This window comes from Leucopleurus acutus (assembly GCF_964270905.1).
Source record: "Leucopleurus acutus genome assembly, chromosome: 15".
Taxonomy (NCBI): Eukaryota; Metazoa; Chordata; class Mammalia; order Artiodactyla; family Delphinidae; genus Leucopleurus; species Leucopleurus acutus.
This window is the reverse complement of record NC_139157.1, coordinates 48,017,225-48,041,002: the sequence shown is the minus strand read 5'-3', so window position 1 is coordinate 48,041,002 and position 23,778 is coordinate 48,017,225. Positions and strand designations below refer to the sequence as shown.

At 36.3% G+C, this 23,778-nt stretch overlaps 1 protein-coding gene across 3 annotated transcripts in view; it reads right to left on the bottom strand.

Moving 5' to 3' along the window:
- Nucleotides 1-23,778, bottom strand: part of REV3L (REV3 like, DNA directed polymerase zeta catalytic subunit) — a 187,051-nt gene that overhangs the window by 29,424 nt on the left and 133,849 nt on the right. For all 3 annotated transcript variants that reach the window (XM_082856064.1, XM_082856065.1, XM_082856066.1), the window contains 7 exons: nt 21,616-21,731; nt 18,093-18,211; nt 11,187-11,305; nt 6,598-6,739; nt 4,511-4,755; nt 3,461-3,569; nt 1,392-1,598 (listed from right to left, as the gene is read on the bottom strand). In XM_082856064.1, coding sequence (XP_082712190.1) covers nt 1,392-1,598; nt 3,461-3,569; nt 4,511-4,755; nt 6,598-6,739; nt 11,187-11,305; nt 18,093-18,211; nt 21,616-21,731 — 1,057 coding nt within the window. The remainder of the gene's footprint in view (nt 1-1,391; nt 1,599-3,460; nt 3,570-4,510; nt 4,756-6,597; nt 6,740-11,186; nt 11,306-18,092; nt 18,212-21,615; nt 21,732-23,778) is intronic.

The window sequence follows — 23,778 nt, the reverse complement described above, 5'->3', positions numbered from 1 at the left end:
ATGACTAGAGTGGGCTGCAGTATTTTTTTTCCATGTAGAAGGCTACAGCAGTTGGAGCTGGATATTTCCCTTTCTCCAGGTCAGTTAGGCTCTGATAAAACTCCATCAGGTTAAGCTCTGGTTAAATAGTTTCTCCTGAGGGCAGACTCTGTTAAAAACGGAATGCTCTGGTATATTTCAAAATGGTTCTTTTCCTCTCTCTGTGCCAGAAGCACAAGGGAATTTTTTTTCTGATATTCACTGTTAGAACCTGGTTGAGCTCCTAGAGGTAAAATTCACAAAAGTGTGGGGACCCTGATGACTGGGTCCTTTGGAGTTTTTATCACTCAGATTTGTCCACCCTGAGCCTCCAGCGATTCATCATTTATAGTTCGGTTTTCCCTACCATGGCACTGGTTCTCACAGAGATCTGTGCTCTTGATTTCTGCTCTGGTAAGTTGTGACTCTCTGTATACACTTGTTGGTCTCTTCAGTTTTGGGGGCAGCAGTTTACCCTGTGACTTCACCTCTCTGACAGATCTAAGAAGAGTTGTTGATTTTTCTGTCTGTTCAGCTTACTTAGTGTGAGGACAGAGTAGAGACTTGCAGTTTCTTACATGTTGGACATGAAACCAGAATTCCCTTGCACAGGTTTTTGGAGTTTACTTTGCCTACTGTGAGCTCTGTGGGAACTTGATTCTTCCACTGCTTTTCCCTTATTGAACTACTGCAAATATGGTATACCACAATGCTCTAGCCTTCATCTGGCAAAAGATCATCAAGCAAACAAGCTTACTCTGTTCCTTTCCCAACCATTAGTAAATTATTATATTACTCTGTCATACTATACTGTATTCATGTCAAATTAACACCCTAATTTAGTAAATAACAAGAAATCAGTCTTGTTTAATGAAAAGTGTCTTTTAATTGCAACTACCACTGCAAAAGAAAGGTTCTGCTTTGTATCTACTGGTACACTAGTAAATATGGAATGATTGCTTTTATTCTGACATTTGGAGAAGACAACTGAACTATCATCAGACCTCTATCAACACATTAAAAGGAATTATTTAGTACCAATGTTACTGTAAACAATGCTTTAAAGGCGGCACTGAAATCTCATGTCAGTAATTGGTTACAATAGGGTCATCCAGATTATGCAGAAATATGTGTATGCTAATTTCTAAAATTATCATTGAACAAAACACAGAGAGTTCTCAGAGAAAACGCACAAATTCCTAAGAATATGTATATATCAATATATAAGTCCTGGTTTGAGAAAAACTGATCCTATGTTATGGAAATGAAACCATTTTGTCTAAAGTTTCAAAACAAAATGGTTTAATGAATAGGCATTCATTTAATGCTGCTTTAGTCTCTTTTGAAAAAAGCTATAGACTTTTATCACTTACCTCAATGCATGGCATCCTCCCAGAAAAATTAGCAGCTGTGTAGCCAAATGTGACATTTGCTATCAGCTTAAGTCCTAGCTGACGTGCATCGAGCATTCGTGAAAGGGCTCTGTCTTGCTTGTAAGCCTTCATCGACTGCTTCACCATCAGTCTAGTTTTCAGAATCTCTTCGAGCATTCTTGGTAGCACACCCTTTCTTACTGAAGGCTATCATAAAGGAAAAAAAGAATGTTTAAATCCCTTAAACATTATAGATTTAGACAATTAAGAAGGAAGCACAAAGTATAACAATGGCCAACTGTCATGAATTGAAACATACGAACAATAGCGTGGCCACAGGACGAGTGGCCATCAATATAAAATCATCACATTTTCTTTCTTTTGAAGAGGACTTTTCTCCTAAAACGTTCCTGTAATGTTTATAAATCTAATGTAGCACTACTATGTGAGTTCAGAGACCTCCAGGGAGGAGGATGCCAACTAGTACATAAGAGACCATATAATGAGTTCAGAGGGAAATTTTGTTAAAACTCTGATCCAAACCCCCACTCTTTCAGAAAGACACACGGGATTTGTATCACTCATAACAAACCTCAGTTTTTAAAGATCTCATCCTAATGACCCCACACAGTAATCTGCATGGAACTCCATTTATCTACCTTGGAAGAATGAAGAGCTGGGTTGACTCTGCTGACATTCAAACCTGCAGTTCCAGGGACTCTAGGTATTTCAAATCTGATGCTTAGACCACTAAGCCATCCCCTCCGGCCTATATTTATTAGCAATCTGGAAGAGGGGATGAATAGTGAGGTGATAAAATTTGTTGATGCCAAAAAAAAAAAAAATCATTTGTATTAATCAAGACTAGGGAGAATTTATGAGAACTCCACTAGGAATGAAAACCACAAAACAGTATTAACTCTGAAGATGATTCACAGACACGTGCAAGGTAATGCATGTTGGACTGAACAATTAAAACCTCAGGAATAGGATAATCACACTCCTGAATATTAAAAAATCTAGTTTTCATTAAGCTTTACACATTGGGTCAAAATGTAGATGCAAGTTCTTAAAATGCTGTTAAAGGGAGATAAAATAATAAGCTGCTAGATATGTGACAATGAAAACATATTGTAACCTCTAATTCATTCTGTGTACCTTCTGAAGCAGCCATAATGTTTATATTAAGACATAATATATGTTATTATGTTAAAATGTGATATTTTCCAAAATGTAATATATCATGAACTCACTTGGTAAAATTTTCCTCATATCTAAATGGCTAATTTTATAGTACTCTTTAAACACAGCATCCTCTTACTGGTAGAGAACGATGATACTTTTGCTAAGTACACCAGAATGAATTTGAGGGCTAGCGGGGTCCATGCTACCACCACCAACCACCCTACCATCCCACGATTCTAGTACAGACTCACTGCTAAGGAAATAGAAAAGAAAGGAATGAAGTTGGCATATGAGAGGCAATATAATCTTCTCCTAGATCTCTTCCTATTTGTCTTTATTCATTTATGAGGCTTTTTTAGTTTCTTTTGAGGGGAGACAAAGGAGAGAAAAAAGGGACTCTGTTATTAGTTTGGGTATCTTCTTAAAAAATACAATCAATAAATACATTAGAATATCATTATTTCTAAGGCAGTCTTAATTTAATTTAAAGTATATAAAACAATTAGTAAAGTATACACATTAAGGCAATTTTAATCTTTATAAGTTAACATTGTTGTGATCATAAAATAGCTACTTAAGCCTGCCAGATTCTAATAAAGGGCAGAAGGTATATAGGCACATTTATTTCTTGCAATAGTTCATTAAAAGCTAAAATCTTATAATTAAAAGATTTTAAACCTAAATTCATGCAGAACAAGATTACTATTTTTTTTAAATGATTTAAAAAATTTCTTGGAAGATTCCCTATATCTTTGACTTTCTGAGATAAGATATTGAAGCAAACTTTTTTTTTTTTTTGGTATTATATGCCAACAACATCTAAACGATCAGCTCTCCAAAGGTTAAGCCACAGTTGATACCTTTCATTTCTAAAAGAGTATTACCTTGACAAAAGCTATTCCATTGGGGGACACTGTGATATCATGCCTAATTTGGTAAAGTAAATCTGGAGGTACTCTTAGAGAGGTACAGCCAAATTTGAACTCATCATACCTGTTAAGAAAAAAAAAAATTAAGCAAATACTTTCTCAAATCATAGAACAGAGATTCTAGGCAATTTTAGGAATCTTTCTAATTCTATTGGAAACTCATTTTTAAACATCTAAACATGAATTAATATACTTAGTAATATGTTTAGTTACCAAAAAGCAGTTTTTCAAATATTAGAAACATTTCTTAAATAGCACTATCCTAAAGTACATGGGAAAAATCTATACTAAAATACCAAATTTCAGCTCAACATATGACTACCTTACACTAAGTTCCCTGAAGAAAAATTTAAGCCTTAAGTAAAAAGACTGCAACTAACTTTTCCAAATTCCTGTTCTTACTAAAAAGACAGAATTACCAATACAATTTCCATAAAAGCTTTCTATAAGGAGTGAATATACTTCAGACTAAAACTGTAACACTTGGTTTTAAATACACAGAAATCATTATAAAGGAAGACTGTATATTTCTTATGAGAAAAAATTTGGTTGACATGAAAAAATAAAATGTAACATTTGGCAATTTAACTTTTTTTTAGAAAACGAACTATTTCTAAGAAAAGTCAAGAGGAGGTCATAGCCGAAGTTATAAGACCATAATCCTCAAACTGTTCCACTGAAAAGTGATTTATACCAACAAATTAAATATAACTCTTATTTAAAAAGAGACCATAGATATACACAAAGATGGAACAGATAAATTGGCTGATCGTATTCACAGTCTTCTTCATATGAGTTATTCATCCATGATGCTCAATCAGTCATACGGTGATCCATGTTAATTAATCAGTAAGGTAACTACAAAGAGCGGACTAGATGTGCTACAGCCCATTCATCTTGCTCGTAAGGGCAGTCTCATGTGCAAAGAGGCACTCAAAGAAAGTCTAATTTTAGTAAGAAATACAAAGTACAACAAAGTAATTGTAAATATGAAAAAAAACTTACTTCCCCAAGTTTTCCACATGGCCAAGGCAGGTGGAGAAACAGTAGTTGTATGCAATCACAATAGAAGGATACAGTGACTGGAAATCCAAAACGAGAACAGAGTTGCTATAGAAACGAGATTCAGGCTCCATAATTAGAGGAACACACTGTGGAGCTCTCATCTGGGATCTTTGCTGTACACTAGGTGTCACAGGAATATAGTTCATTGGTTTAGCAATACGCAACATCATTGATTCCACACGGTACTGCAGGCAGAGAGGTAGAAGTAGGGAGAGAAGAAGAAACTTAAATACAAATATACTGGTCTTTTGACTATGTGAAAATCATTTGGGGGATGTTTTACTCTTCAAAATACGGCTGTAAGACTTTTCTTACAACACAGTTACATAATGTTGGCTATTTAATCGGCTTTCAGGTATCAGAAGGGAACCCTTCGTAAGTCCTTTTCCTATTCCCATAACTTTTATAAAAACTGCAAAATACGTCAGATAACTTACACAATAAATTATTTTTGAAAAGACAGACACAATTAGATTTCTTTTAATATTTAAAGATAGCAATATCATAATAAACAGATGTAGAAGAGACAGTTGTACAATTTGACAATTTCATTTAAAAAGTTGGCCAATAATCTTTGACAAATTTGGGAAAATTAGAGAATGGGGGTCAGGACACTTGAGATGGGTAAATGTTATCTCAATTTCCCAAGAAGGAACACAAGATTCCAAAACTGAAAGGTAGTCAGGTTAATACTGGTCCCTCACAAAAATTAATCAAGCAATTACTGATTGTTTATAATAACTGCTATAAAGCAGACGGTTTATAGTTTAGAAAAAGAAAGCACTCACAAGAACCAGCATGGGTTCACTGAAGTATTCTCATGTAGTTTTTTTTTTTTTTTTTTTTTTTTTTGCGGTACGTGGGCCTCTCACTGTTGTGGCCTCTCCCATTGCGGAGCACAGGCTCTGGACACACAGGCTCAGCGGCCATGGCTCACGGGCCCAGCCGCTCCACGGCATGTGGGATCTTCCCGGACCGGGGCACGAACCCGTGTCCCCTGCATCGGCAGGCAGACTCTCAACCACTGCACCACCAGGGAAGCCCTCTCATGTAGTTTTAAAGTATCTTTGCCTTTTATTATAAGCCAGATCAAATAGTTTTTAAAACTTGTGGGAGTATAAATAAGTAAAATAAATAGCTTTATAAGCTATTTAATAATAGCAATAAAATTAAATACAGCAACAGGTAATGCCAAAGTAGTTAGCGCTCTAGTTTTGCTATATATACTGAATTGGTAGATTGGGGGAATGTTATAGATATAAAATAATTAAAATAATTAAAATAAAAGATTTTATGAGGTTAAGGAAACTAAGCGATTTAATGTAGTATCCTGGATGGCTAGCACAGTGTTTATTTAACACACTAGAAGTATTCAAATAAACATTTGTGGAATAAAAGCATGAAACCATTTTCAGCAAGGCATTTAAACAACAATCTTTCATTATATCCTTGGGAAACTAGTTAGAAAGAGATGAGTTAAATGGCTTCCAAGCTCCCATTTTTCTTTAACATTAAAAAAAAGTGATACAGCCCACTTATGTTGATTCCCAAATCCTCCTCCTTTTTTTTATATTAAAGTTATCTGCTGGGAGTTGGAACAGCCAAAAGTAGGAATGTAAAACAAAAGAGAGGTAGACTTTCTTTGCCGCATCCCCAGTTCTGAGCGGCCTTTCAAGTCATCCCTAATCACACTGACAGTATTCAGGAACATAATACCATCCTCAAGGGCATAGCCATTTATTTTCTTATTATCATGCAAAACTCAGCAGTGGCCAAAAAGTTGGTGTGGAGAAAAAATAAAAAGTGGAGCTGTAACAAAGTTAAAAAAAAAAAAGCAGAGCTATTAAGTGGATTAAAGCTTTTCCAGAAAATGAAATTATAAGATTTGATTAACTAGCTACATGTATATATTAGTTGGTACCAGAAAGAAAGTTAAAAAAAAAAAAAACAGATCACTTCAGACATCTCAAAAGTACATATATCATTCACATAGAACTTTCAAGTGTGCAAGAAAATTGACTTCCTACCTGTGAACCCCTTGTCAGTACATGTAAAAACTGAATGCCAAAAAGTCTAGCCATTTCACTGGTTTTCCCAATCAGGTCCAGCTGTTCTAACATTTGGAGATTTCCACGGACACGGCTAATGTAATGATCAACCATTTTCCATCTGTTAAAAGAGAATCCATGCTATGAATGTTTGAGAAAAATTTGTATACTTGAAACTAGTACTGTTTTCATTATGTGAAAAACTACCTATTAAAAGTGAGGTTATTTACGGAGGGAGTCATGATCGAGCCTTTAGCAAAGTACGTTAAGGAGTTAAACATTAGAAAATATCAGATATTTCAAGGGCATAAAACCTAGTGAAAACATGTAAAGTTTAAAATAATGCTTGTGATAAGGTGGTAAGACTAAGGATAATTATTTTCAACATTTTGCTTGATTTTACTCTATTTTTATTATAAAAAATTAACACTGTCTCTTAGATGCCACTGCTAATGATGCAATAATTATACAATTATAATTATGCTATTTAAAGGCTTTTAAAAAACATGTAGGCTTTGGGTTATCACTGTTAATACCAGTCTTAAAAAAAGTATGCACTGGTGTCTTATGGAAAGAAACAGAGTAATTTGGTGAAGATTTAGAAAAATCAGGAAAATAATTTTATTTTTTATTATTATTATTATTATTTTTTGCGGTACGCGGGCCTCTCACTGTTGTGGCCTCTCCAGTTGTGGAGCACAGGCTCCGGACGCGCAGGCTCAGCGGCCATGACTCATGGGCCCAGCTGCTCCGCGGCATGTGGGATCCTCCCGGACTGGGGCACGAACCCGTGTCCCCTGCATCGGCAGGCGGACTCTCAACCACTGCGCCACCAGGGAAGCCCCCATATCACATTTTAATATGTATTTTTTTAAGATCATTCATGTGATCCTTCAATAATACATATAGCCAAATGTAAAGCTTAAGATAATGCATTATGTGTGGATTCAGTTCCTTTAAATAAGTCCAATGCTCGATTTCACTTGGCAAAAACATACATATCCTAGATAATACCTAATTAGAGGTAGCAAAATATACATTTAGAGCATTCTAGGGTATATAAACAAACCACCAAATGTAGTTTTCAACGTTAACTTTGATATCAAGTTTCATTTTATTTATTGGTATATAACTTCTCCTAAGCTTCTGTTTCTATAAGGCTTTGATCATAAGCTCAGTGCTTTCTGTGATTTAACTTCACTTCCTTGAGATTCCTTAAAAGAGACTGGAGAATAAGTTGACATGCTCAGAAAGCAGTTTCCCCAAATATATCAAATTGTTTTTAAGGCTAGACTTTCCTATCCTCACCATCATATGGCCTTACAATTCAATAAGCAGAGCTTCATTCATTTCAAACATCAGATACATTAATTTTAGGACTATGTTCTTTATACAGCTATTTTCTAAGCTTATTACTATCCATTTTACCTTTAACCTAAGGAACAGTAGAGGTGGGAACTTTCAGTTCTGATTATAGTAGAGTAACTGGTACTAGACTAGCCCTCCTGGATAAAAGAGTCAAGGGAATCGTTTTTGGGCAATGAACAATAGGTAATGTAGGGCCATGCTCCTTGAGAGAAGGGAAACTCATGAGGTGAGCCCCAGCCTGCATGGAGCTAATTTTCTAAACACGGTGCAATGCGCTAAGTCTGAGCAGAGCTGGCTATACTGCTAAGCTGAGGAGGCAGGGATCAGAGTTCAGGCAGCTGCCGCTGGGGTCTGTGGGACAGGGCACCTGTGCAAGGGGCAGGCTTAGCATTTAGAAGTAAGGTGGGGCCTCCCTGTGAGTAACTGGCCCAGGGCTATGCTGAAAATGAGCAGGAGGAAACCACATGAGGCTTACTAGAGAGTAGCTGCTCTGGGCTTCTGTTTGGAACAGAACTTGTTAGATAGTGTTGCAGTTGGAGGTCTAGCCATGCCAGAGTGGAGAGACTTCATTACCCCCTTATTAACAACCTGGGCATCCAGCTGAGAGCTAGAAAAACCACGCCTTAGGAGTAAGGCAGAGTAAAGCCAACTGTAGACAAACCTAAAACCAAGCACTAACAATATGCACATAGAATCTGGAGACTGAGTCTTGTCAAGTTGGAGGGGCTTAGGAAACACTTTGGGCTTTTCAGAAATCCACCTTGACAAAGCACAAAAACCAGGTTTGCACAAGTTCAAGGTGATCAGCCAATCACTGAATTGCCTACTAGGCAAAAATAAACATGCTTCAGAGGAAGATAAAATCCAGAATCTGTACAACAGAACATGAGCAATATCCATTACATAATCATGCAAAGAAACAAAAAGTATGACCCACAGTTAAGAAAAATAGCAGTCAACAGAAACTAATACAGAGATGTCCAGGTGTTGGATATGGTAACAGATAACATATAGGTATGTTCAAAAATCTAAAGAAAAGATATTCAAGAAGTTAAAAGAAAAATGTAATCTTAGTGAGTTAACCAATGGTGAAATCCACCAAATATGGAAACTATCAAAAGAAAGAACCAAATGAGAATTCTGGGACTAAAAATAACTGAAATACAAAATTTATTGGTTATTCTTTTTTTTTTTTTTTTTTTTTTGGCCGCACTGTGGGGCATGCAGGATCTTAGTTCCCTGACCAGGGATCAGACCTGTGCCCCCTGCAGAGGAAGTGCAGAGTCCTAACCAATGGACAGCCAGGGAAGTCCCTATTGATTGTTCTTAACAGCAGGTTGGTGATGACGGAAGAAAGTTAGTAAACTTAAAGATAGGTCGTTAGAAAAAAGACTGAAGAAAAATGTACAGAGCCTCAAGGGTCTATGGGACACTGTCAAATAGAGTAATATACATAGAGATTATTGAGATCATCAGTAAGTTGAGGTTATAAAAAAATCAGGTGAAATAAATTTCATAGGTAACAAACCCTTAGAAGAACAGATAGGACATATAACCTATTTCATCTTTGGCAGAGAACAGGAGGGAGATGCAACGGCCATAAAAGCAGGTAAGAATGAAACTGTTAATGTGTTAATAAATTCTTAAAGGTCACATATGGGCTAGCATGACAATTTAGAATCACTGGAAGCCCTAGACACCAGGGAAATCTTTTTCCACGAGCCTCCACCAAGTGCTCACAAGAAAGACTGGGGGCAGGACAGTGCACACAGGAATAAAACCCTGCAACTTCTTCCAACCCTTCTCTTATATGAAGCAAAGCCTTGAGCTACTGTGGGACCAGCAAGAAATTCTCCAATCCTTAGGGTTTATGCAAAGATCCATTATCTCTGGGAAGAGAAGAGATGCAAAAGATGTTTACAGCTGGGAGGGGGTAGTAGTAAAAGCTGCACCCAAGGGAAGGCAGGAAACCTCCCCTGTTCCAACCACGGGCCTTGTACCAAGTAACAAACAGTAGCTGTCTACCACTGGGAAAGGGGCAGGAAACTTTCCCATCATAGATTCCAGGCAAAGAAACACCACTCCTGGGGAAGGAGTAGAAGCATAAGCCATGTTCCTCAGTGGAAGAGTCAGGAAACCTGCTTGGGCCAGGACCTGGCAGTGATACAAAGCAGAGGTCTATCACCACTATGGGAAGAGCAGGAATGCTGAGAAAGCCTCATCTTCGAGGCCTGGGAGAACAGGAACTCTCAAAGACTAACTCTGGACCAGGAAAAGTGAGTTAATTCCCCTGCCTCCACTGTAAGTCTTACACAGAAAAACAGCAGCAGCAGCCATCCACTCATTAAGCCTGACTTTGCCAAAAAAAAAAAAAATATATATATATATATATATATATATATATATATTGCATACACTGGAAAAAGGAGAACAAATGTTGATTTCTCATCAGAAATAATGAAGGCCAGGAGAAAAGGGAATTTAAAGCAGTGAAAGAAAAATAATTCTCAACCCCAGGATTAGTGAAAATATTCAAAAATAAGGGTGAGATAAAGAAAGACATTTTCAGATAAATAAAAGGCTGAGAGAATTTCTTGCCAGGAGTCTTCCCCTAGAAGAACTGCAAAGAAAACGATTTAGCACTTTCTTCAGTGAAAATGTATGTTCACACAAAGCCCTGCATACAGCTTAATACATAATAGCTTCAAACCAGAAACAACTCAACTGTCCATCAACAGGTGATGACTGGATAAATTGTAGTATAGTCATACAATTGAATATTATTTAGTAATAAAAATAGGTACAAACTCTGGTTCATGCAACAACGTGGTTGCATCTCAAAAACATGCTGAGTTTCTTGAAAGAAGACAGACACAAAGCGGTAGACTGTAAATAATTCTAATAATACAAAGTTCTAAAACTGACAAAACTAATCTATAGTAATAGAAATTCAATTCATACTTACCTGGGTGGTTAAGGAATAGGTAGATTAACTACAAAGCTATATAAGGGAATTTTCTGGGTGTTAGAAATGTTCTTTATCTTGATTGGGATAGTGATTACAGGGTGTATGTATACATTTTTCAAAGTCACTGCACAATATACTTTAAACGTGTGCATTTTATTGTATATAAATTATACTCCAACAATACTGATTTTTAAAAAGAGATATTATCCTCTTCAGAGTTATAAAACATTACCTGTATAGATCTGTCTTGTTATCAAACCAATCTGATAAGACTCGAAAAGTAAAGAGGGGAAAACGCTGATGAAGAACATGAAAGCTCACATTTTCAAAGGTGTAGTTAGTTAGAGCCACCTAAGGAAAGAAAAGGAAAACTCCATTATAATAATGCTCATACTTACATGCAAATTGGGTTCTAAAAAATCCTAAATATTATTTCTAACTTTTCATAGTAGATATGAAAGCTACTTGTAAAAATGATTCGTGTTACAACTGAATCATAATTAATTTAAAACTATGTATATATAGCCTACTGGACAGAAATGTTTGTAATAAATTAATATTTAATTAGAAAAATAATCAGACCTGAAGAGGTTCAACTTGGTCATATAATACTTACCACTTCTGTTTATACTCTATGCCAATACAAATACTGACAAACAAGCACTGTCAAGCAAGTTAATTTTTTGTTCTTTCCGTACTTACTTTTTGATCCTGGATGACATGCTGATTAACAGGCTCCCACAAATTGGAGGATGAGTTATCTAGTTAAAGGCAGGCATTCATCCTGCTCCCAAAAATTACATCAGTACTAAGACCCGATATATGGACATTATAGAGTCAATTTCATTCCGAAAGCAAAAGATTAAAAAGAAATGACAGCATGTTTCCCATCTTCAAAATATGTAGGTGAAAGCTGTGTTACTGGGAGAAGAATACTGAAAAAGTGTCCAAATTCATAAAACATACCTCTAGCTAGATGATCTCTCAGAAATACCTACAAGACACAAGCAGTCTAAACAATGGCAGGTATTTCAGTGTAAAATGGAAATTAAGGAACCAGCAGTCACCATTCTTAGGTCAGCTCGAGGTTCTGAGGAATAGTTCAAACAGCACTTCACATTTGTATATTACAATTTTAAAATATATTCTTTTCCACTTCTACAATCCAGCAAGTACAAAACAGGGATTGAATGTTAAGCTCATCTCAGTGCAGTGACCCCCAAAAAACTGGTCTTCTTTATCTACAACTTCTATCAATCTCCAGAACAACAGCATCAGAATGTGGCATACTTCGGAGTATGTGTATGTACTTACACTTAGACACACACACACACACACACACACACACACACACACACACACACACGGACTTTTAAACTTTGGAATGAACCTAGCTATTCTGAAGTCACCAGTATAAAGCAGGTACTAACCCATTATGGGGGTAAATGGAAGTAAATTACCATTTCTTTTACAAAAATCAGTATTGCCCTGGAGTACTTCTCTCAAAAATAAATAACTCATTTTATTATAAAATTCCCATATTTGAATGACTCTTCTACATGCTAGTGAATATTTTAATTTAGTTTAAAATTTTTTTCTATTTAGTTTCATAGAAAATTGAACCAAATATCTGATCTCAGGTAGTTACATGATTACCTAATAAAGAGAATAGCACTTCAGACCAAACCTAAACTTCTGCTAGAGTATATATCGTCATTAAAAACAATCAAAAAAATCTCTACAGAAAAGATCACCATGTTGTCCTGCAGCTCTCTCATTATGGGAAAACTTGAAGTTTGCCATGTAAATTGACCTATACGGATTAACTAGGGGATTCTGTGATCTCAAACTAAACTTAAATTTTAGAAATTGGTCCCCAATATCTGAGGCAGATGGCAGACCTATGTTCTGAGTTGATTTTATTTCAAAAAGAACTATGTCATAAATTGGATTAAGACTAAAATATTATAACCTTATAGCACCCACTCTACTTTGGATCTTCTTAGTGTCACAGAAGCATGAAAATGGTCACCTATAATCCCAGCTGTGAGTAAAATTAAAGGAAGGAAACATGAACTCTAAAATTAAGATGATCCACCTTTAGAATGTTCCAATCTTTAGAGTGATTTACTCCATAAGTTGACAGTGAATCTAAAACTATGAATTAGGAGTTTGTTACTTGTTTTAGAAGGCAATCTGAGTAAGTTAAACATTGGAAAAATGTACTATGTAGATCAAAGTCAGAATTGATAGAGGAAGAAAGTGTTATAGTCCTTGGCCATTTATTTTACTGATAAAGGAATCAGCGGATAGAGGTATGGTTACACTTTTCCATTCACAGAGTCAATGTGCAGTACCCAATGGTTAGTCACTTCAGAAACAAATTATTCAGAATGGGGAGAGGCAATCAGAGAATTAGTGCAAGGGAACTGAGAAAAGTGGAAGGAGACCCTAAGGAAGCACCTGTGCCCTATTACCCTCTATCACCTTATTCCTGCAGTTGTTCATCATTTCCCCTGTCTTCAATTAAAAATTTTGGTTGACATAAACTTTCTATAGAAAAATACACAAATTTAAAGTGAACAACTCATGAATTTTTATGTATACATCCATATAACCACCATGCATATGAAGAAATTTTTAGGACACTGGAAGGCTCCCTTGTGCCCTTTCCCACTCAATACTCACCAAAGTTACAGATTAGTCTTGCCTATTTTTAAACTTCATATAAATGGAAACATTTAATATGTACTATTATTTATCTGGTTTCTTTTGGTCAACATTATGTTTGAGATTCATTTATTGTTCAACGTGGCAATATTTCATTCTTTTTCATTGCCATGTGGTATATTTTGTTTCAGCTGCTTACTCTGCACCCTAATACACACCAATTATTGGTGACAAGTCTATCTCCTTTTCTAGAGTGTTCGACAGCAAGAACATCTCTGTACTTCCTTCCCACTCCCTCCTCACTCTGCACCAAGACTCAACAGTGTTTCCTCTAAATGTATATATCATTTATGTCTCATCTGGCTCTTACATGCGTATGGGGTCAGTGATAGATGCCCTATCAAAGCCATATAATATATATGGGATATGTGTGTATATACATACACAGACATATACTCATTTTAAACATGCTCTCTGTTCTCAGAGAGCTTATTTTATATATTTTATTTTACACGTTTTACCTTATATATGCTTAAAATAAAATATACAAAATAAGACAGAGAGCATGCCCACAATCCTGATTCTTAACCCCATACTAGCTATGAGGCTTTTAGGCAAGTCACTTCTGTGAATGTCAGTTTTCTCATCTTGAATAATACCTCACTACTTTCTTGTCTTACTTATCCTGCAAGTTTGTGAGTATCAGAAGTCAAAAATGACAAGTCTATAAAAGTGCCTTATAAATAAGACAAAATATGAATACAAGGGAGCGTATTATTTTACCTAACAGATGCTTATTGACAGACTGATGCTGTAATAGGGAATATCAGAACCAGATTCCAGTGTTCCAAACTGAGATGCAGGCCTACATGCTTGTGTGGAAGCATCTGACCTTCCTAGTGACTGCTGGGAGTGTTCTTCACTATCTTATCTGACAACTCCTTCGTAGCATCTGATTCCTTTGTCTGATCCTCAAAATATTTTCATTCACAAAATTGTGCTTGGCTCAATCCTGATCGCTCTCTCCATTCACTTCTTGGTGAGCTCAACCACACTCTCATGTGACTTCCAAGACTGTACCTCTAATTCAGACTCTACCCCACATTTGAGACTTCCCTATTGAAATGTCTGTTGAGTATCTTTCACCTGGTTATCTGACTGATACCTCATGCTCTATCTATATCCTTAATCTTCATTTTCCCACCTAAACATGATCTTAAATCATCTATGCCAGAACCCTGACAATCATTCTTGACACCTCCTCCTCTTCATCTTTTTGTACATCCAATTCTTGTGGATTTACTCTCTAAATTGTTTTGTGAATCGCTATATCACTGTCAGTTTTCATTTGAGCTACTTCAGTAATGTTCTCACTGGTTTCCTACCCCTGGTCTTGCCCCCTTCCACACTGCTACCAGAAAATAAGTCTCAGAGGTAATTCACATCAGTGCCTCCATATCACCTTAGCCACTCCGACGATCATACTCCAAGACCTGTGATTACCAGTAATTGTACCCTCTCCATAATCTCATGTAACCCATCCTCCAACCACCGTCTCCTTCCGGGTTACACCCCCTGGTGCCCTGACCTCTTTGCTCCTAACCTAGCTCAAATTCCACAGTCAGTCATTATAATCCCAACCTTGCACTAACATTCAGTTCCCTGCCCCCTCTTGCTTCCTTTTAATTAATTAAATTTTAGTAAAGCCACAACCCTTTGCTTGTGAGCTGTGCTCAAATCTAACCCTCTGTTACTCTGCACTTATATCTGTGAATTTGAACACAGCTGGCAGGTATCTCTTTAATTTGCTGATGCAAAGCTCAAATGGGCTGTCAATGCCTAGCTTCTATATTTTCTTAATCACTCTCAAATTCCCCTAAATAACTCTTCTCTCCTCAAACCCAAAGACCCTGAAGGTCTTGAAACTGAAGCAACCAGAAGAGAACTTCTCATCCTCACGGCTACCCACCTAACAACATCTGCACCCAGATAATCTGCCTGCTAAAATGGAGGAACCAGCTATACCCTTAATCTTAATTTGATCTAAACCGAGCCCCAAATCTGTACATTAGAGATGGCATTCCGTAATATTTGTTGAATTGAATCAGATATATTTCCAACCTAGTTTGCAAATTCTTGTAAGGCCTGGATTAAGTTGATATCCAGAAGGCCTCTAAATATAATCCTCTGGGGAAGAGTCATTTATTCTTTCATTCAAGCAGTCAAGTATATCATGAGCACTATTTCAGAGGCACTTTGTTACCGAGGATTCAAAGTCTGGAGGGAACAGCAGAAATTCTATGTTAAGCAGGAGAGTGAAAACTAGTATATTAAAAAACAAATTTAAAAAAATTAAAAATCCAAAGTAGCATTAAAAAAAAGGTATCCATTCAACTGTAAATTGTATCTGGGGGGGTGCAACTGTTGTGGAGATGTTGGATTTCACTTTCATTTTACATACTCTTCTGCAATTTTTAGAGTGAATGTAAATTATTTTTAATAAGGAACATGAAAAACAAACTATAAATATTTAAGAAAACAAAGAGATAGAAACAGCTAAGTGTCATGAGGGAGATACAGATAAAAGAAATAAAGATTAAAAAAGGAGTTTCTGGAACTGTTTAAATCCAGAAAAAATAGTTTGAGGGCCTCTAATATGAAGAAACTCTTAGGGCCAAAGTCATAACCCTTAAAATCCTATACCACCTAGAGATACAAGACAGTACTTCCCACAAGTTCATTCAGGATTTCACGGAAATTTCCAAATTGCCAGGAGTACTTAGGGTTAGGGAAAAAGTGATAATCTAATATGGCACATCTAGGAAGTGGGGGTGGTGGTGGTGTAAATTACCCGACTCGTAACTTTTTCACAGTTGTTCTGCACAGATACAAATAAAGATCAGAAATGGTATATATGTAGTCTAGAATTAGAGAGAATTTCCAGTAAGGACTAAAGAAAGCCCTAAACTCTGAAAAAATATTTACTCTCTAATTTGTGATTTTTAAGCTAACAGTTGATAATTGCTATAGTTGCCCTTTGGATCTTCAGGAATGAAAAGATCCCTAAAACTAAGTAAGACTCAATAATTTAATTTTGTGTTTATATACTTAATTTATGTGTTCATTCAGGCAGTATCGGAGACTGAAGTTTGAAATACATAATGGAATATACAAACGAAATACATCACACAATCTCTGTACCTTCCATATCCTATGCCGTGTCACTAGGAATTACAGTGGACCCTTGAACAACACAGGGGTTAGGGCACCAACCCCCATGCAGTTGAAAATCTGTGTATAACTTTACAGTTAGCTCTTTGTAGATGCAAATCTGCATTGCAGATTCAACCAACCCGTGGATCATGTAGTACTGTAGTATGTATTTATCAGAGAAAAAAAAAATCCACCAATAAGTGGATCTGTGTAGTTCAAACCCATGTTGGAAGATTCTTGTGCTGACAATATTTTAAGAACAATAGGATAAAAATTATCCTCAAGCAGATATATGTATGGTATATTTTCAAATTAGATAAAATGTGAGCATAACTTGAAGCTCATGGTGCAGAGAGAAAATAAAAATAAAAATGGGAATACCTAAATTTTATATAAAGAGCATATTTTCTTATCTGGAAGAATTACTCCATGATTGGTCCCAAAAGAATTGCAGAGGGCATGCTTGGAAACTCAAATTTTTATATAAATCTAGAAAAGCCAGAAAAGATCACAGCAGATAATGAGTGTATAATAGAAAGAGAAAGTATTTTCAAAGGGAAGTAGTTGAAGAATAGAGTTCTCTCTTAAAGTTAAACATTTTATCTGATATTACAAGTCCAAAATCTGAGAACAGAGCAATTTATTGTAGGTATCTTTTTTCTTACATTTTTGGTGACAGAATTATTTCTCTGAGTGATTGCATATTAATAAGATAGTTTCATACTACCAAAAATCCTTACCTGGGCCCCCAAAGACTCAACTGGATGCTGCTATTAACTATTTCCAAGTAATGTGTTTCCAATTGACCCAGGTTTTAAATATCCCTAGTTCAAAAAGTTCTTTCCTATATCTAGACTAAATTTTTCTTACTGTAATAAATCAAAAAGGTCAAGCTGAGTTTATCTGGCCTTGAGTGTAAAGATGATTTAAGAGCAAAAAATGATGAAATTATACAACATTCCATACATACAAGATAACATTTTATGATAGCTGTAGACTTTTATAGCCACTGCTATTTGTGCTTAGACACAAACAGGGGGAAAAAAATCATCAATAACAAAGTTAAATACTTCTATAGCTTTGCATTTTAGAAAGTAGTATTTATTTTTGAAACTCTACTTAAGTATAATAAAAATAATTCACAAATAAGCATAAGCTATATAGGAAGCTATACTAATATTCTATAATGATTAAAATCACTATATATTGATCTAATCTCTTATTTCCAAACCAAATTTCAGATAAAGTACCTTACCTCATTTCTCATGATTCTCCAAAGATTTAATGTAATTCGGCCAACAATATTTATCTCACTCATTGTATCCGACCCATAGTCATCTCTTTCGGCTGCAAATCTGTTCTCAACTTTGTCATCTATAGAAATGAGTATAGGTTGCATCAGGACTCACAGAAACCAAATTTCCAAGCAAACCATGCAAAAGAAAATGAGAATAAAAATTCAAGATGAAGATTAAAGATTAAATGTAATTCATAGTTTATTTTGTATTAGGTTTAAGAGAAAAATCATTATTTTGACTAATAAAACAATTTTTCTTTCCTCTTTAAGTTATAATTTTGTGAAATAAATGTATCTGAAAACTGTATATATTTTTAAACAATAAAAACACATATATACGCACACTTTTTAAAAAATTAAATGCTTTTCTCTTTAAATATAATTACTGATGCTATTTGTTTTTTAAATAAATTTATTTATTTTTGGCTGCATTGGGTCTTCATTGCTGCACACGGTCTTTCTCTAGCTGTGGTGAGTGGGGGCTACTCTTTGTTGTGGTACGTGGGCTTCTCATTGTGGTGGCTTCTCTTGCTGCAGAGCACGGGCTCTAGGCACGTGGGCTCAGTAGTTGTGGCTCGCGGGCTCTAGAGCACAGGCTCAGTAGTTGTAGCGCACAGGTTTAGTTGCTCCACGGCATGTGGGATCTTCCCGGACCAGGGCTCAAACCCGTGTCCCCTGCATTGGCAGGAGGATTCTTAACCACTGCGCCACCAGGGAAGCCCTGGTGCTATTTTTATGAATACCTAACATCACATCATTTCTTTGGTGTTTGGATGAAAAATATTTATTATTAAACTGGTCATTTCTTGGGGAAAAAAATGGTAGAATTTTTAACCTAAACAATTCTCTGGGGCTTCCCTGGTGGCACAGTGGTTGAGAGTCCGCCTGCTGATGCAGGGGACACGGGTTCGTGCCCCGGTCCGGGAAGATCCCACATGCCGCAGAGCGGCTGGGGCCATGAGCCATGGCCGCTGGGCCTGCGCGTCCGGAGCCTGTGCTCCGCAACAGGGGAGGCCACAACAGTGAGAGGCCCGTGTACCAAGAAATGAGGCTTGTGTCACATGTTGAAATGATAATATCTGAATATATTCAGTTAAATAAAATATGTCCTTAAATTAAAAAAAAAAATCTCTGAAAATTTGTTGACATTAATTAATGATTTTCATATTCAGGGTGAAATTCTATTAACTACATATGGAGAACTAGATGAAGAGTTCCTCTTACAGTGAACAGAGTTCTGAGTCTAGTTTCTAAGTGATGATTTTATCTAGAATTAGAAATTAAAATTTGTTTCTCCTATATAACACTGGGTACACATGAATGTTGTTGATAGAGGCTCTAGAATAATAAATATATTTACCATATTTGAATGTCTGTTATGTTCTAAGAACTTTACTAACATTATTTATTTTATTTTAATACAGCCACTTTATTTTGTTAGTATCATTTTTATTTTGCACTATAGTACATTCTACTCAGAAATGTTTTATCTTGTCCCAGGCCAAATAGTAACAAAACCAGTATTCTAAACCTGGGTTACCTGACTCCAAAGACCATGTACACAAACCTACTGCTCTTCTTTATTTTAAAAACATAATGTTTAAGAGATTTTTTTCAAGTGTACACCATAGTGATTCAGTATTTTTGCAGATTATATTCCATTATAGGTTATTACAAGATAATGGATATAATTCCCTGTGCTATACTGTATGAAACTAACACAATATTGTAAATCAATTTAAAAAAAGTTTAAAAAAGTGTTGTGTTTTTCCTTTCATTTTTTCATTTAACAAACACATAATGTTTACTATGTTCTCAGGCACTGTTCTAAGTATTTTATTATAGCACTATAAGTTCTGTTACGTCCCTATTCTACAGATGAACAAATTGAGGTATCGATAAGTTAAGAAACCTATCCTGTTGGATGTCTGAATCCTGCTGGCCAGGATTTGAACCAAGGTGGTCTTTCTCCAGAATGTGTGCTTTTTACCATTGGTGCTCTTTACTATGCCTTTCTACTGCATACCCTTTCTACTGCATGCCCTTTCTACTGCACCATGTTGCCTCATAAAAAAGGTTTCAGGGCCTTCCCTGGTGGCGCAGTGGTTGAGAGTCCGCCTGCTGATGCAGGGGACACGGGTTCGTGCCCCGGTCTGGGAAGATCCCACATGCCGCGGAGCGGCTGGGCCCGTGAGCCATGGCCGCTGAGCCTGCGTGTCTGGAGCCTGTGCTCCACAACGGGAGAGGCCTCAGCAGTGAGAGGCCCGCGTACCGCAAAAAAAAAAAAAAAGGTTTCAGCAGTGTTCTAAAAGGACAGGAGCTTTCATTCATTATTCTGAAGTCATATACCTTAGTCACTACAATTAATTAATTAATAAGTGCACTGAACACCCATGCTACCTATCCTGACTGTTCAGAAACCTATGCCCAATGAAATGTTGAAAAAATTGAGATATATCACTATTCCTATCACTCAAGGGACAGAGAAGCTACAAACAATTAATGCAATGAAAAACTAAAAGTAGCTCTGCCTTTTTTTCTAAACTTTTGCAAAGCTCAAAATATTTACTGTCCTTGAATCTTCTTCAACTTCAACTTTTCCCTTTCCATTTACCAACACTTTAGATATTTTATTGACTTCATAACCCCTTTCAGGAGGTATCTTGATTGGTTTTACTAATTTTGTATTTGATCTTTACGCCTCCCAAAGTATATGCTACTTTGTCCTAGTCCAACTTGGGGGGGGGCTTTAAAACAAAGGTATTAAAAATTCAGTAACTATAAACAAAACATAATTTAAAAAATGCTTTAAAAAGTAATTTTGGTATGAATATTATTACTGCCCCTCTCTTCAATTAGAATCACACTATTGGGGAACAGCCTTCAAAATTCATGTAATTTTTTAGCCTGACACCCAAATAAAAAAAACAGTTAGTGTTCCTCTACCATCTCCTCCTTCCTCACCAAATGGATAAAACATAGAACCAGACAAATAAAATAAAATTATGGTATATCAAGTCAAAGAAATGTTATGTGCTTCATAATGATTATAAAGACTATCTCATAATGCAGAAAAATATTTATGTTAAAATGCTGGATAGGGCTTCCCTGGTGGCGCAGTGGTTGAGAGTCTGCCTGCCGATGCATGGGACACGGGTTCATGCACCGGTCTGGAAATATCCCACATGCCACGGAACGGCTGGGCCCGTGAGCCATGGCCGCTGAGCCTGCGCGTCTGGAGCCTGTGCTCCGCAGCGGAAGAGGCCACAACAGTGAGAGGCCCGCATACCGCCAAAAAAAAAAAAAAAAAAAAAAAAAGCTGGATAAAAATGGGATATATGTATGATTAAAGTTTATAATGGAGTTATGTATATCTAGAACTTACACAATTTAGTATTAAAAATCAGGCTAAAACAATAATCTTGTCTTTATTTGTAATTTGCCCTGTAGTTAACAATAAAACATTCATAGTGCTTCCTACCTGGCACCCTAGAGATCATCTGGCATAAGTCAACACTCAGTGCAGCAGCCCTCTGTAAGAGGTAACCCCAGGAATGCATCTGAATCTCATATCCTAGCAGAATATCAGGATCATACCTAAAGAAAGAATGAAAAAATTAAACAAGGACCACACGTTTGAACCTTTAAGCAGAAGAACTACTTCTTTATGATATAAATTACAAAATTAAAAATCTACATTTTATAATGTTTCTCAGGTGGAAAAGGGTGATATAGTGGTGCCTATAGAATTTCTTTAGAGGAAGGGGTGGGGTGGTTAAGTTCTTAGTTCAAAGCTACTTTTGTAAAAGCAAAAGTAGTTTTTACTTAGATTATGTATTTACTTGATATGACTTGGCAATGAGGCTGCTAAAAATTGGGGTGGGAGGCAGGCATTACCAGTAAAGTGTATGAGTGAGGGTATAATTGAGATATAACGTGGGTAGGGGCAGGGTGAAGTATGAGGGCACGTGTGGATACTGTATTTTGAAAATGATCCCCCAGGTCATTTTGTTGTCACTTCTCTACCCCTCTCCTTCTACTGTCCTTAAACAGTTGTAATGCTGAGGAAAAAAATGAAAATTTCTTCCTTTTCCCTCTTAGTAAAGACTTGGTCCTCACATAAAGTAAGGCCTCTGTAATGATAAGTTCGTCCTCTAAACTTAAGAGGAAGGTGACTCAGTTTAATGGAAGAATTAAATATTAATAGGGGTGAGATTAATGTGGGGAAGCTAAACATCAGAAACTAGGTGAAAAATACGCTCACTGTGGTCACACAGTTGCACTGGTAGAACTGAACTGACAATCTGCATCCACCTTAGAAGGAGCTGCTTTGTGCTTCTTCTGAGGACTTCCACCGTGACCACCATAAAAAAATGTCTGATTATAGTACAAAGGAAAATAAGCATGAAGATTTACTTCAATGGGAAAATTGTGTGGGCAAGAGAAGAACTGATTACAGTCTTAGGTGGAGAACAAAAACTTTTGAGAGTGAAAACTACTGTAATGCTATCAAATTAGAAGTTCCAAATTACTCTGATTATTGTACCATTATTCATAAAAGCCAAAAAAGTAGAGTGAAAGATCACAAAAATTTATAAAGCTGGGTTTTACATAACTGCTTATAAAGTCACTCTGAATTATGGGATGTGCAGCCTGTCCATATTACATCACTTAACACTATTAAGTTTCACCAATGTCTACAGTTATAGATTACCCCAGTTTACTAATGTAAGCAATATATGGCTACTCAGCAAGTCTGTGGTAACAATGGATCATGGGAAGACCAGATCTGTTTTTAGAACTGGTTTGCTAATATTTTATCATACTTTCATAGCTAATTTCTTTAAATGGGTATTGAATGACATTAGTTTTTACTTAGGTAATAAAAATAAGAATGTCACAAAAATGTCTCCTTACTTAAGTGGCTAATGTCAAAAGAACTAGACTCAAACTTCTGCAATAATATTCTTTTCATTTTTCCTATTCCTTAAAGGCCCTATAAAATACATTCCCTAACGTAAATTTCAATATCCAGTGATCTGTTTGTGATCCATTGTTATACTACAGACTTACAAAGTAGCCTTCAAACTTGTCAGGAGAACAAGATAACATATATCCATGTGCTTTCCTCTATATAAAAAGGACTGAAATTTCTGAGAAAACCACTTAATTTAATAAAAATGATTAATTTAACAGAACAGCCAAATGGATCTTTTCACCGACCTATAAAAGTGTTTTCTTGGTAGAAAGTGCCACGTGGCTGGTAATTCTGGAACAAAGAGCAGGATTATAACACGAGAGAGTGGGGAGAAGCAAAAGCAAGCAAGACAATATGCAACAATGAGGCAAAGGCTCAGTCTCAGAGATCAGAGGTTAAAAGGGTAGATTAATTCTTAAAAAGGAAGTCCAGAAAAGTCCTAGGGCTTCAAGAAAAGAGAAGTCTCCCAACACCCTTCCTGCTCATTAGTCTTCTAAAATAACATCCAATATCTCAACACATCTTTGTTGATAGCAACTTCATCAACTCTTCCATTAAAGTTAAACTCTTCTCAGAGCAGTCAAAGATGATGTGCAATGACAAGTGCATCTCCCTATAAAGCTAACTATGTAATGTCTAAATTTGAGAAACTGGGGCAGAAGTGTT